The sequence below is a fragment of the Rhinolophus hipposideros genome (assembly GCF_964194185.1).
Source record: "Rhinolophus hipposideros genome assembly, chromosome: 10".
NCBI classification, from domain to species: Eukaryota; Metazoa; Chordata; class Mammalia; order Chiroptera; family Rhinolophidae; genus Rhinolophus; species Rhinolophus hipposideros.
The window spans coordinates 49,305,997-49,322,233 of record NC_138056.1 but is presented as its reverse complement, the minus strand read 5'-3'; the positions used below and the strand labels follow the sequence as shown (position 1 = coordinate 49,322,233).

Genomic DNA, 16,237 nt, shown 5'->3' with positions numbered 1-16,237 from the left:
TTTCATTCTCACAACAAACTGGTGAGATGAGCAAGGCAGGGATTACAGATGGGGAAATTACGTTTCAGAGAGGCAGGACTTGAATTTCACACAGCAGGTTAGACAAAGACCTGGGATCAAAACCCAGTGCTCTTATTAAACAGTGAAGAAATCATGCTGCTTCCCTTCACCTTTCTAAAGGCCTGATTTCCATTCACGTGATTTTGTAAGTTACTGCCCATCATCCAAGGATTCAAACTTCAAAAGTTACTACATGGCTAGTGCCAATCGCTTTCGATTTGTTTAAGTCAAGTGAGTCAATCCAATGTCCTTGCATCAGACTTTCCCTCTCCCGTTCCCCTTTTAAAGGGGCCATGTCCATCTTGACAAAGCACTTTTAAGCAGCAGCTTGCCCTCATGGTACAACAGGCACTGACCTCAAATAGAAGAAACATTCTAGTGTGTGCCTCCTGGTCTCACGACGAAGTCATGACAACCTGACCTATTCCTTGTCTGCTTTCTTCCTTTAACTCTCACAGCCACTGATCCTGGTGCTCATTCTATAGTTATGGCCTTTGCTTGTTCTTGAGAAAAGTCTCAGAGGCTCCATGTCTCCCTTTTATGAATCACATTGGCTGCCCTTCAGTCTCTGTCTCAGCAATGCACTCTAGGACCGCAGCCCAGCCAACCCTCCCAATGTTCAAACAATACCCCTTTGAATCCTTTCCCTTCTCAAGGGGGTTTCACCCTGTTTAGCCAGCCTGGAGCTGAGACCTACACAAGGACGATGGCTGGCTTTCCTTTTCTTCAGATATCTTATTACAGAAGGAAACCCATAAGGCGGGTGTGGAGCAGTGGGGAAGTCAGGAAGATTTCTCAGGATTATTTATCCACATTACAGTTTCTGAGCATCATAAATAAAGGCACTCACCACCTGACCAGTAGTCCATGTTCCATGAAGTTTTTCAGATTAGGAAGGGTTTGCCTCAAGTCTGGAGTCCCAAGTCCATGCTGATATCTTAGCTGCAAAGGTAGAAAAACTGAATTAAAAGAAATTCTGGTAGATACTAAGCAATGCTTCAGAAACATGATCCACTAAACATTTCTCTCTTTTTGTTTTGAACTCTAAAAGAGGAAATGGGAACGTATGATCCCTGTATCATCAACCACACCTTTGGAATGGTATTTAAAATTAGGCTCTTCATTTCCTGCTCCCTTGCCCCCTAAAGTTGGAGGAGACTAAGAACGACTGACTGTGGCATCAGGACATTTGAGGGGCCTCTGGAGGATTTGCTCGCATCAATTCCAGTGACACATACCATAAAACCAACACTTGATTTTAGATATTGAAGGCTGGTATTACATACTTGGAGCACATTCCGCACTTCTTTCACTGAGCCTTCGCTTTGTATAATCAAGGCTAAGGGGCATGTTGTATTTATCTGATTCCCAACAGTGTCTGACATAGCGCTAGGGCTCAGTCAATTCTTTTTAAATAAATAGCAAGTCACCTTTGACAGAGGCTGTGCTCTGTATTTCTCTTATATCTCTAACTTTCCTCTTTGTCTGGAATCAGAGCACAGAACCTGTAGAGGTAGTGTGAGGAAATTATGGCCTGTGGGCTAGATCTGCTCTTAGTTTTACTTATTTCTGCTAGAGGCTGGTTTTCTAAAATTAAGTGTCTTTCTATGTTCCTTGGGTAACTTGTTAAATGATTTTCATCTGTTTCTTCCTTGCTTCTTCTCTGGCTCTGAACAGCACTTGCCTCCTTCATTGACCATTCATACAAATGCACATATTCATAATATCAAACAAACGGCATGTGTATTACACAGCCCTGTACAAATGTATTTTTTTAATGTATTTTAAAAAAAAACATAATATACAAGAAGAAAGTACTTTGTAAACTGTAACTGGTGTACAAATATGAAGGGTCCTAAGTTTTACAGTTTTACTTTTCTAGCCCCTAAATTTACAAGTGACTAAAACTTTTCAATATTTTCCTCTCTTAAAAACTAAAACCACGACCAACAAAAAAAAATTAAAGTAAATTATCTTTTGTTTCTATCTAGTGCTCAATTGATTTTATTAAATGCAAGCGAGAGACACTTAACAGAGAAGTTCACTTTCACTACACTGAGCTTTTTAAGAAAAACTCCGAAACCTAAACCGGTCTCTGGAATACCCACATAAAGTAAGGAGGTAGACACATACAATGCTAAAGCTGAAAGGCATCTTGAATACTATTTAAGCCAATCCTTTCCTTTTGCAGCTGGGGAAACTGAAGCCCAGAAAAGGGGAAGTAAATTCTCCAAAACCACATGTTTCAATGGCAAAGATATTATTAACCAGAGCCTCCTTTTCACAACCATGCTACTCCACCATCTATCCCAAAGTGAGAGGAAAATTGGTAAAACCACTTGAGAAGACAAAGGGAAAATATTCTTTTCCTTTTCTAAAGCTAGCTTGGTGACCTAAATCACCTCCTGAGATCTACTGACCTTGAATTATAAGATCTCCTCCATTTTAAATGACATCATTTCGTATATGAATATAAAAGCATTTTTTCCATACATTGATAAACGCAAAATGGCTGATATCCCAATATGACATTCCTGAATTCATTGTTTCAATAAAAAAGTGAAATTGTTTACACATGGCATGGAAATTTCACCTGTGATTCATATTGAAAAATATTAAATATCAAAAAAACCATACTGAAATAACACTAAGCTATGTGTCCCTGAGCCAGTACATAGCCAATTGCCTGCTCCGGGCTCCACAATGGAAGGTGGGTGTTGAATTCTTTTCAGAGACCACAATGAAAATTTGTCTGCAAGTCTGATTTCAACCGAACAAGGAAAATGTGGGCATTTCAAGCCTCCACCCAGGTCTTAACTCTTCATTTGCTGCATATTGCTATTTTTTTTTTATCATAGAATCTTAGGATATTATAGCTTAAAGAGATCATCTTTTCCAACCTCCTTCCTTTCATAAGTGAAGAAACTAAGACTCATTAAAGCAAGTCTCCTGCCGCAGACCACAGAGCCGATAGGGGACAAAACCAAGGCTAGAACCTCTTGATAACAACTCCAATTCTTTCTACCATGTCACCCTTTTAATTTTCAACATACAGAACTAAAAAAGAAATTGACTCCTAATATAGATTAATTTAATTTTTAAATAAAGTACATTACTGTTTAATAAGTCTAAACTACTGTAAGTCTTATAATGAAAAAGCAACAGTTCTTTACCTGTTTCTTCTTTATCTTCATAATTCTAAATAATATGCTTACATTAATATTTCTTATTGTCTCCCTCCCAGTTTTAGACATCATCTACCATGTTCCTACTATTAAAAATGAGAAGTTAGTTCTCCTATCACTCTTTTCTTACACATTTTACCCCCACTCAAACATTACCTACTTTTTATTAAAGAACATGAGGATTTAACTCTGTCCTCCCAAATATACTTCTCCTCATCCTCTCAAGATATTCAAAATCACATTTTTTTTGTTAAATCAATATTTAGTGTTTACCTTATTATACCTACAAAACACCGTTCACTGCTGAGCCATGTAATATACTATTCCTTAAAGCTGAGTCTAGATGCATGCAAACAGAATTTGAAATCCCTGAAATCCTCCCTTATTCCTACGCGACCTTTCAGCTCTTTGTTCGTGAGAGAAGAATGGCCCCCTCTCTCTAAGAAGTTTGTCCCAATGCTATTTGTGTTTGTCATTCTTGGTTGTCCATCCAAATCTTCCCCCTTCTTTGCTCATACAAGGTGAGTATATCCACACTTCTACAGTAACCATATTGTCCTGTGAGCTTGGACCCCTTCCCACCCTGAAAGAGAGGATTTCAATATTCCTAAGCCAATCAGGGAGGTTTCTCTCTTCTCCTGCCTAGTGATTGTTTTAGGAATAACACTGACTCTCCTCTGGCTAATAACCTGGGAAAGAAAGCCTGGGAAAGGTGTTCTGGGCTCCTGGGAAAGGTGTCCCTAGGAATAAAAAGAACGGATGGGTGCAGGTGTTTCTCTTCTTCACTGCATGCCATTGTGACTACAAGCAAAGCCTAAACTGCTTTAGCCAACATGGACCCCTAGAGGAATTCATTACAGCCAATATAATGCCGTAGAAAGCACTCAGGCCTTCAATTTTTGTTTGTTTTTCTTGAACATTGCCATTTCCCCCACCTGCTGAATACCTAGCTTGCTGACAGCACTACTTGTTCAGCACCTACGTACCTATCACTAGATCTTCCCCAAACTAGATCAAAACCTTAAACTCTTTCTCAATCTGATTAAATAAATACACCATATCAAGTCCATTTTCCCCCTTGGATATATATATTTCCTTAAGCATCCCCGTCTCTGCTCCAATCTGAACTGTCTGGCTTGCTCCATTGTTATCTTCCTAGAACTTTCCTTCGCCATCACCCTAGACATTTTGTTTACCTCTTTTCTGTATTGAAGCTGTTGTTTCCTAGATCTCATGACTTCTTTCTTGATTTACTGCCTCATCTTGGTGAAGCACAAGCTATAATAGCTTTTTGAGAAAGGGGAGCATAAGAGGTATCTTTTTTTACACCTTGAGTATTTATAAATACCTTTATTCCATCCTCACACTTGAATGATAGTTTATCTGGGTATAGAATTCAAGGCTGAGAATATTTTTCCTTCTCAATTTCGAAAGTGTTGTTTCACTGTCATTTCACTTTGCATATGGCAATTGAGAAACCCGATAACATTCTGAGTCCTAATTCTTTCTTTCTGAGCTAACTGTTCTCCCTGGAAGCTTTTAGAATTTTATTCTTTAACCTTAGTTTTCTGAAATTTCACAGTGAGAAGCCTTGTTTGAATTCTTTTTCATTCATTGTGTTGTGTACTTAAGGAGTTCTTTCTATATAAACACTCTTATCCCTCATTCTTATATTATGTTCAGAAAATACAGTATTTGTCCATAAGAACATATGTTATGTTCTTATATTATTATTATTATTATATTGTTTTATCTTCATTTTCTGTTTCTTCTGGGTTTCTTTTTTTCATTTTATATATATATGGCTTTTCTTTAATGTCTAGTAATCTTTGGTAGTCAGTTCATCTTCACAAATGAGACTTTAAAAAGCTGATCAGTAGTCTATGTACTGGGGGATTTCACCTTAGAACAAGTGCATGGAAACATAGCTCTTTCTGTGGAGGACATGTCAGTCCTAGTAGCTCTCATTGTAGGGCTATTTTTTTCCAGAGGAAGTCCTCCAGTCTTCAACGTAGGAGTATATAGTCTGGATCCCATTTGGGGAGTTAAGTAGGAAAAAAGCAGTTGGGGAATTCAGTGTTGGTGTATTTGAATTTCACTGAACCCCCTCGTTTGCAGTAAGGTATCTTACTGCTTGCCCTAGTATATGAGGCAGTTCAGAGTTTAGAGCTTCTTGGGTTCAATTTTTTCAGAAAGTAACCTCCCATATCCCACTGTGGTGTGTGCAGATGTAGTTAGTTGCTTGGCTAAGCAGGGTGGGGGAAGTGACTGGGAGTCTTACTTTTCTTCTATAGGCTTCCAACGAATCCTCCTACTTTTAGACCTATTCTTTACCCCTATACTCTATGAGATACTTGATACCTCTGAATCCTAAGACCTTCTGGAGTTCTACGGCTTGTATTACATTGCTTCTTGAAGACTTTTGGTTTCACTTTTCTCTATTCTGCCAACTTACTTTATCACTCATTTATTTGCTTGTGATTTTCCAACATTTTGTCAACTCTATCACCTGCTCTTGGTTCTTCTGTTCTTTTCATGCTTGTGAGCTTACAATTTTTATTTTATCTTTATTAGTAACATGTCATTAGGAAGTGGACATAACTGACTATATTCAATTTGTTTATTATAAAGTTCCCTACATATAAAACAGCTATTCAATATTGGCCATCAACCTTCCTTACAACCTTTTACATAGTACTCAATACTCTAGCAGAGAGCTCTCTTTCCTATCTCCAAGTCTCTGTAGGCATCCTACATCTGGTCAGATTCTATCCATTCTTAAAGAGCCAACACAAGTTTCATTTCCTGTAGGTAGCTCTCTCGGTTACTCCAGGATAAGGGGGCATTTCACTTCTCTTCCCAAACCTCTTTCTACACCACTTTTCTATTTGCTGCCTTTGAAGACCTTAAGTAAATGAATAGGTACTTGATACATATTTATTAATAAGTTAAATTAATGCAGTATGGGAGGGAATTGAGAGGCAACACGACATATTGGAATGAGCTTTGATGCAGAAGATCTTGGTTTGAATAGCAGTGCTGTCTTTACTAGTTGTTTGACTTTGGGTAAGTCACTTCACTTCTCTGAGTTTCAGTTTCCTTACTCGTAAATGGAGATGTTTTCTGCCATTTAAATAAGATAAAGTATATAGAGGACCCCAAACAGTATCTGGTACATAGTAAGTATTCAATAAACTATATCTATCACCATTAGAATACATATATACTCTGTCTTATACTATCATTTTCATGGCATCTACCACTACGCTGGGGCATAAAATTAATGCTCATTAATGGCTTATCACTTAACAAATTAGAATGAGAACCAGAAAAGAATAATAATAAAAAAAGAGTTCAAATCAAAGGGGAAAAAATCTTAAGTACATTGTTCACATTTTTAAATGCTATTTTTTTAAAATTTACTAAGCTTCCGACTGCAAACACTCCAGAGAGGCAGGCAATAGATAAATAAATAAATAAATAAATAAATAAATAAATAAATAAATAAATGTAATATCTTTAAAATCATTACATAGTGAAATGGAAAGATTGGTAACATGGTGTGGGTGGTCAGCAGAGCTGAGTGATAGACCTAGCCCTGCTGTATGACCAGGAGCAAGTCCCTTCTCTGTTTGGGCTACTCAAATAATTTTAATACTTTTTTTGGTAGCCTTGGAATCCTTTGTTCAAATGAAATATTATGTAGAAACTTCAAATACAGAAACAGGGACCTGCTCTAATTGTACGACGTGGTGGTAGAGTCAGAGTCCAGGCAGGCACTTCCATCTTGCAGTTTAAACTCCCCTGGACTGGATCATCTCTAAGAGTCTTTCAAAGTTCTCTGATTCCACGTTAAATACCCTAAAAATTACAGGTTTGAACCACGCAGCTAAGGATTTTGACAGAAAAACATCGTTACAGTAGAGCACATCCACAATGTGAGTAAGGAAGGACCACTAGGCCGTTGGGCCCCATTTCTGCTTTTGCCCACCTTCTGAGGGTATCAGAAGTCAAACTGGGCTAAGAGGCTCAAATCTTGACATAGTCACTGGAGGGGCTGGTTTGATGGAAGATCCTACAGAAGTTACCTCTCTGGACATCTCAGGGAAAGCGTATAAAAACAGAAGGGGTTCAGTCTTATGTCAGGTAGAGCTGACCCACTATTAATATGTAAATACTTCGGGAGAGGAACAAATCCAAATTTGTATAAAGTAATTCTTTAACAAGTTAACTCCCTGGTATTAATAAAAATAGGAAGGAAAAGAAGGAATGAGGTCAAGGAGAAAAGGACAAAGAGAAGGAAAGGGAGAGAAAGAATTACATGTACTAAGCTCCTACACACCCTAGTCATTCATTCAACAAATATTTAGTGTGAATAGTTGGAATGACAGGCCTGAACTCACAGTCTGTTCTCACCACATGATGTGTGTGACCTTGAGCAAGCTATTTAACCAGTCTGTGCCTTGTCTATAAAACAGGGCCAACAATATTTGTCTCATAAGATTGTTTTAGGAGCTCAATTAGATTTTTTATAGAGAATGGAAACTCATAAGGCCTGACTTTTAGAGGGTATTCATTAAAACTGGTGAGGGCCTAGAACAGTAAGCTCAAGAGTTCGGACTTTATCTTCCTGTCAGCGGTTAAGAATTGGCTACATGGTTTTAAGAAAGAGAGTGAACAAGTAAAACGACTCCAGACAGAAATAACTGTAAGGATAGGTTAAAAGACTGAAGTACTCCTTTCTTTAAGAAATCTTACTGCACATTCCATCAAAACCTGCTCTCACCAACTATTATCAATACCGCACTTCCTTAAACATAGTTTTTCTGCTCTCACGTCTGATTGGGGAAAGCAGATGCCAAGAAATGCAGGCAAATAAAATATTGCTTTGGGTCTGTCTAACTGCCTCAAATTAGTCTCTGAAATAAACACCTTTTGTAACAACTTCCTATTGCACCACCACCCAAAGAGTCGAAGCAGTTTTTAAGTGGAATTTTGGTTTCAATTAGCTTGAATTTCAGCTTTACTCTGATTGGTTTAGAACTCCAGGGGAGCAATTAAATTTTTGTACAACTCTATAGTAGGCTACTAGATGAAAATGACACATAGATGATAAATTAGATGGAAAGTAGGGAGGAGCAATGTTCAGTGGCTTCCCTGGATAAATGAACAGATGCCATTGTCTACCGGCAAAAGAAAATCAGGAAGAAATAATAACCAGGAAGATCTGGCATGACAGTTACTGGAACAAGCAAAAGGAAAAAAAACAAGAGCAAAGAATACAGTTAGAATGCAACAGAAAACTACAGCTATGTCAATTACATTAACTATCTTTTCCTTGTTTTCCCTCTTCCACACACCACCTTTTTGCATGAAAATACAGTATTTGTCCAAAGCCCCACACTGGTTTCATCTCAAATCACTATACGTTCATTGTAAATTTCACCAAATGAGACAGATTAACTATAATGTTGGACTCTTGTAGCTGAAATTAACTAGCACATACAGCTAGGTAAATGGCGCTCCATTGACTAGGTAAGACCACTTGCAGCTCTGGAGATCGTATTTAAAAGTAAAGTGTGACTGTATTTCTTATAGATGCTGAGTTCTTGTACTTAGTGAGCATCCTATTGGGCTAAGAGGCCTAATTTAATCAAACTGCTTGATTTTATTTTTAGTTTATAAACACACAATTTTTCCAGGCCAGGGAAGACTCTAGGGAATCAGGAATCATTTTGTCATTTAGATTTTGGCAGGAGAAATTCAGTGTAGACAACACGTGTCCGCGCGTGTGCGTGCGCGCACACACGGACACCTTCTTCCAAACTATATTCATCTATACAAGGCCACTTATTGCGTGGCTTATTAGTTCCATATGGGGCTTGAGCTAAGCTGCATGATACGTTTGATACAAACCGTCTGTTACCGTGAGGGAATGTGGATTAATACAATGCTTCAATAAAGGTTACTAAGAGATCAACACTTTCATGATGGGATTACAATGAATTTGACTACAAAGAGAACTAGTCTAGAGGAACTCAAAAAAATAAGAAATTAAAAACGCACATATGCATCAAAGACTTAACTTTACAGTTTTGGCTTATGTAGTTAACAACCTACGAGTAGTTACCAGTATTTCAATTCATTTTTAAATGCTAAGGTTTCGCTGACATAAAAAGAACTAGATTAAGAGCTCAAAAAAAGGGGCACCACCATGTCAAAAATAAAGACTGCCTTCATAGAAAAAAAGACAACTCTTTCAAAGATGTGGAAAAGCTACTTAAAGAATATTTAATATGAGCAATAGTATTGTTTCTTACAGTGAATGAATGCAATATATACCTCTAAGGAAAAGCAGAAAAAACTGATTATGGGCCTCTAGTTGCAAGAATAGCCTAAGTACTTTTCCATCCCTTTCTGTAAACCATGCCAGTACTTTTCCAAAATAGATATAACGTAAACACTAGACACAGATGAGGTCTGCCATTCTAAGGTGTGAGAAGCCCAAGTATAAAAGCTCTTACATCTAAGAAATGGAGAAATTTCTCCCATTCCTCCTCTCACTCATACTATCAGCTATTCTTCGAATCATGGGATTCATGTTAGAGCTGAATGGCACTTTTGAGAGCACCAGACCACCTGCTTCACTTACCTTGTAAGATAAGTGAGAGGTTAAGTGGCCTAAGATTGAACAAGTTGAATCCAGGGACCATAATCTAAGTTTGCAGAGTTCTAACCACAGTCACTTTTCTTTGTATCACATTGTGTATTTATGAGGCACGGGTTATATGTGAGTCAAACTTATCATTATAAAATCTGTTATATTAAAAACACTTCCATTAAGATGGTCCTTCGCTCGCAATCTTATGTTTGCCAGAAGCGCTATTAAACTGATGCAACTCTGAGGTCTATAAAGTATGGTCGCTATCACTGCCAACTTTTGTGAATTGCTAAAGAGGGTCAGTAAAGCATATTGCAAATGGACAAGCAAAGCAGAACTGGAAATTTGTTAAAGGCAGGTAAATCATACCCTTGACAACAACTGCAATCAGCTTTCAATAATGATCATCAAAGAAAGGTTATGTTCTTTGGAGGCAAGGGCTGCGTGAGTGGACAAACTTGTGTAGGCTCCATTAGAGCAGATATTCATGCTGTCAGGTCTGTCAACTTTGGCTCCCTGCCCTGATTTACCTACCCTGATTTACCTACCTTAAACTACCTTGTCTTGACCTTTGACCCAATCTGGATTCCTGATTCCCTTGGTCGCTAAACTTTGCTCTCTAAACTGATCAAAGTCAGCATTTCTACTTCCAATTCACTGACTTGAGTGCAATCTTGATGTAAAGAAGTATATTAGATTAAGAAGATCACAGTCTAAAGATCACATTTGACTTCTGCAATTACTAGAGGTTCTCAAGGTGGTTACCATCAGTGTCCAGACACTTCTGATTACAGCAAACTACTGCTTGAGCAACATTGACCAAAGTGTCCACTTGTATACATTTTTTTGGCACCCCCGATATATATACAGGTCTCCACCCTGCACAGAGTTCCTGAAATCCTTGTGATTTCCTACGAGATAAGAGCAATAGGAACTTCTTCTGTACTATTGAGGTGACTCTGGTTGGGCTCCTGAATGGCTCATGGATGGGAGTCAGTCACCAGAAAGACCAAGACATGATGAGAAGCTTGGAATTTTCAGCCTTACCCCCTAACCTCCAGAGAGGAGAGAGGACTAAAGTCAGAGTTAATAATTAATTGATCATGACTAGGTGAGGAAGCCTCCATAAAATTCAAACAGGAGAGGTTTGGAGAGCTTCCAGGTGGGTGAACACATCCATGTACTGGGAGTGGGATGGACCCCAGCTCCATGGGGACAGAAGCTCCTGCACTCGGGACGCTCCCAGACCTCACCCTATATATCTCTCTTCATCTGCCTGTTTATCTGTAGCCTTTATCACATTCTTTAATAAACTGGTATATATATATGTGTTAAAAAAAAAAGAAAAAATGATCACAGTCTAATAGGTCAGAGACAGTTTTCTAGAATGTCTTATAAATGGAATCATAGAATATTTAGCCTCTTGTGTCTTCCCTTCTTTCATTTATGTTTTTGATATTCCTTTCTGTTGTTACATGTGAATAGTTTGTTCCTTTTCGCTGCTGAGTAGTATTCCACTGTACGGATGTACCACAATTGCTTATCTATATGCCAGTTAATGGATATTTGGGTTGTTTCAAGTGTTGGCTCCTATGAATTAAGGTGCTATAAACATTTGGTTTATACCTGTGTATAGCACAGGCTTTGCTGGACTTGTATTTTCATTCCTCTTGAACCAATACCTAGTGCAATTTCTGGATTGACTGCATATTTAACTTTATTTAAAAAGTGCCAAACTGTTTTCAAAGTGGCTATACAATTTTATATCCCCACCAGTGATGTGTGTTTCAGTTGTTTTGTATCATTGTCAGGACTTAATACTCTTAGTTAAGAAAATCTTAGCTATTCTATTAAGTATGCCGTAGTATCTCAGATAGTTTTAATTTGCATTTCCCTAATGACTAATAACACTGAGCATCTTTTCATATGCTGGTTTTTTTGTTGTTGTTGTTTTGTTTTTTTTGCTACCTGAACCTCTTCTTTCGGCCCTCCTGCAGTTTCTGTGAGCTGCCTCTGAGGAATACCTAATACATCTGATTCATACCCTCTGATTAATCTTAATACCTTTTAATTAGTAACTGTTTAATACCATTTCTGCTTAATCTAGTTAGAGAAAATTCTGTTTACTGAACAACACAATCCTATTTGTAATGAGAAGCCACAGGGAGTTCTCACGTGTGTAAAAGATGAAAATGCTATTATAAGTGAAGGGATTCTTTCATAGAAATCCAGGTAAATCTAAGCATCAGAGTTTTATTGGAATAAAAAATGCACTTAAATCTGTCCTCAAAAATTTGATTACATAAGGAATACAGAAGCCCATTGTGTCATCTTCCCAGGAATGCACAGTGACCACAAATACCTGACATGCTCATTAGAAGAAATCACTGAATTCAACAAATAATTACTGAACAGTTAGTGTGTGTGTGGTAGTAGTAATAATGGCAGAAATATATGTGGCATTGTTTATAATAGAAGAAATTTGGAAACAATTTGAATATATGGTAGGTCTTTGGCCAGATTCTATGGTGGAATGACAACTGTGTTAATGATAATGAAAATAACACTACAGCTGCTCATATGTTTATTGAGTGGGTTAATTATGCGCCAGGTATTATGCTAAACATTTCACATTGTATTATTTCATTTAGTCCTCACTATAACTGTCTACGGATGAAGAAACTGAGCTTAGAGATAGAGTTAATAAATGGTAGAACTTGAATCTGCAACCCCGGTTTATCGGATCTTAGCCCTTTGAGCTCTTAACCACTTAAGGATGATGACAATAATGGTATCATCTGTAGCAGCTATTGTTCTCAACCTGCAGTCGTGCCAGGCACGGAACCTGACGTTCATGTACTTCATTTCATTTAAACTTCTTCATAACCCCAGGAGGTAGGTCGTATAATTCTCACTCTGCACGTGACAAAGTTTAAAAGTTTAAAGGAGTTGCTTGAAATTTCACAGGCAGCAAGTAGAGGAGCTGAGATTTGAATTCAACTCTTATACTTTACATCCCAGTACAGTCTAAATATTGCGTAGTTGTTTAGAAAAGATTGTGTTCTTATTCTAATTAGAATTAGAATACTTAATTCTAACACTTAGAAAGAGACCACCTCTGGAGAGAAACATATCCCTTCTCTTGTTATCAGACATTTGACAATAGTTACATCTCCACTTAGCTGTTGTTCAGCTAAAGTATACATATTTAGTCTTTAAAAATCTTTGCTCGTAAGTTAATCCCCACAGCCTCTGCATCATTCTTTATGTCTCTGAACTCCCTCCAGTTTTCCTTAAAGAATCCGATAATGAGGTGCCTTAAATAGAACACAAGTTTCCAAGAATGCTCTTTTCTCTCATTAATGATTTTTTCCTTCAAAATATTAATTTTACTATAATATCAACTTCATGGCTTTTAAGTTCTTTGGTGAAATTCTTCTGACCTCACTTGAATTACATTAGAGTCCAAAGCCCATGTGTCCACTGTTTACTCTCTCTGGTTGATCATAAACAAATGCAGCTTCAAAAAAAAACCCGCAACCCCGCCAAAGGCAGTGAACTGAACTGCGGAGTGCATACTGCTCCTCCAACTGGGTAGATGCTCTTATTTGGTATGGAATAATTTTATTCATCTTTGATCTCCCAATTCATTTACCAAAGAGTAAGTAATTCATTAGATGTATACCGAACACAGTGGTACCTCGATTTTTGAATGTCTCCATTGACGAACATTTTGGTTTACAAACGCCATAAATTTTATGGATCTATGGTATCGTTAGATAGTAAAATTCATGCTAAATTTGCAGCTTTTAAGGGTTGATTTTAAAGGTGTGGAACGGATCAATCCATTTTGCATTACTTTCTATGGGGAAACAGCGCTTTGGTTTTCAAACATTTCAGAATTTGAATGGTCTTCTGGAACAGATTACATTCGAAAACCCAGGTATCACTGTACTTACAACAGGCAAGGTGTGCCACGTATGATGGGGTTTGACAAAATGACCCAGCCTGAAGGTTGCCTCTTACATGAATGAAAACTAAATGAACTTAGAGGGAAAGTACAACCTTCTATAAGAGTTTGAAGTGTGGAATAGTAGGTAGAAGATTAAGATGGCCCTCATGATCTTCAGCCCGTGGTGTTACTCTTCTGATTATTTTATGTTTACGGCAAAGGGAGACTATCTGGGTGGGCCTAACCTAATTACACAAGCCCTCTAAAAGCAGAGAGTTTTCTCTGGCTGGTAGCAGAAGAGAAAGTTCTGAACTGTGAGAAGGGCTTGATGGGACATTATTGGTCTGAAGACGGAGGGTCCACACGAGAAGGAATGCAGGAGGCCTCTAGGAACAAAGAGCGGCCCTTGGACATAAGCCAGCAAGTAAATGGGAACCTCAGGCCGACAGCTGCAAGGGACTGGATTCTGACAACAACTTAAATGAGCTTGGAAGTGGATCATTCCCAAGAGCCTCCAGATAAGAGCTCAGCCTGACCAATACCTTGATTTGGACCCCGTGAGACCCTGAGCAGAGAAACCATACAAGCCCAGGCTTCTGACCTACAGAACTATGGGATGAAAATGGATGCTGTTTAAGTTGCTAAATTTATAGTAATTTGTTACTGAGGCGACTAATACAGGTGGGAAAGATTACTTCTACCTTCTACCTGAAGATATCTGGAGTGAACTCATGGGGGGAAAATGTGGCCTGAGCAGTTCCTTGACGAACAGGTAACATTTTGTGTATCTACCATGTGTTAGGCACAAGGGGGATAGCTCCAAGCAAGGGCACAGGGCTTTTCAGTTAGCAAATAATATTTTAAACATTAAACACATGCTGAAACATACTTCTCCAATGGCTAATTTAAGTGCTCGGGGGTTAGGGACACTGTAGAATCATCCCCAACTTTATTTATTTTTGGGAGTCTGAGTTTCTGCTCTCCAGAGATTATGGTTCTCTAAAATATTCTGGATGATCCTGTCAGGCTAAGAGCCAAATCTGGATGTTCAAGTTTATGGAACACAGACTGAAAAACTAAAAACCATATGAATAACGAGTTCAGAACAGAACAAAATCTTTGGTTGTTAGAGCAAGGCATACAGCATTAAGTGACCTTGTTTATCAAACTGGGAAAGCACAGCACATTTGAGCCAGCTCTATAATTTAGCTATGGAACAACACCAAGTCTATTCCTTTTCTTCCGCTTTCAGTCTTGTATAGGTACAAAGAAGACAAGCAGCGGTAACCAGGAATTCATTCAGTCAATAGATATCGAACACCTATGTGCTAGGCCATGGGCTGAAGTTACAAAATAAAGCAAAATAAAGGCAGTTCCTGCATTTAAGGGAATTATAATATAAGGGAAAAGATATTTAAAAATCACACACATAATTATATTAAAGAATAATGAGTATCACATTAGAGGAAATTACAGGCACACAGAGGAGGGATGCCTAACCCAGGTTGGGGGAGACAGGGAAGTTTGGAAAGGAAGTGATAACCTATCTGAGTCACACAATGCAAGTTCCATTTTACTAAAATGAAATGGTTGGGAAATAGAGGAAACTGCACGTGTAAAGCCCAGAAGCAAGAGACAACATGGGAAACAGTAAGCAGTTTGGTAAGGGAAAGACAAGGGATGAGACTAGAGTAATGCAGGATTACCACAGGCGTAAGCCTCCTCGAAACGAAAACTTGAAGCAAAGTTCCAAATTCTGAGTGCCCCAAAGAAGTAACTAGCACGTCAGATGACGGTGACTAGGTGTGATGGAGAGTTGAACAGTTAAATGGCCTCAAAGAAGGACGATGGTTTTATACAAGGAAGGAAAAATAATGGTCTGGAGAAATGGATAAACCATCCATCCCTCCAATACCTTCATCACCTTCTTGCTCGGTGGAGAGTCAGAAAACAAGGCTCCGATGGAAAAGGTTACAGATTTCAGTTAAGATAAAGAGACGAAGAGAGTTCTGTGGCTACCAGGGGCTTGCACGGGCCCGGCAAGCCTTACGTCAAGGTGTCTGGAGGCTCCAGTTTGGGTGAAAATGCTCTTCAAGTCCCTGGACCTGGCACCGAAGGCTTCATTAGACGAAGACTTCCTCACTGTTCAGCAGGACTGATTACGGTCCATCAGGAGCCTGTCCTAGTGAAAGCTACTGGAGGTCTTTCAAGCAGCTGAAACTGTTGACTCAAGGAAGGGACTGCCTCAGGGTATTTTGTAACAACAGTCAAGGTCCTAGTTTGTGGAACAGGATGTTCTGAGCAAAGCCCAATGCAGGGTTTACACTTAGATGACAGCAAGAGCCCTGATGAGGCACAGAATCCTACAGAACAGAGCAT

General features: G+C 38.5%; 1 protein-coding gene across 1 annotated transcript in view; it reads right to left on the bottom strand.

Moving 5' to 3' along the window:
• Window positions 1-16,237, bottom strand: part of UVRAG (UV radiation resistance associated) — a 272,693-nt gene that overhangs the window by 23,802 nt on the left and 232,654 nt on the right. The window contains exon 14 of the mRNA XM_081061802.1: window positions 911-1,002. Coding sequence (XP_080917928.1) covers window positions 911-1,002 — 92 coding nt within the window. The remainder of the gene's footprint in view (window positions 1-910; window positions 1,003-16,237) is intronic.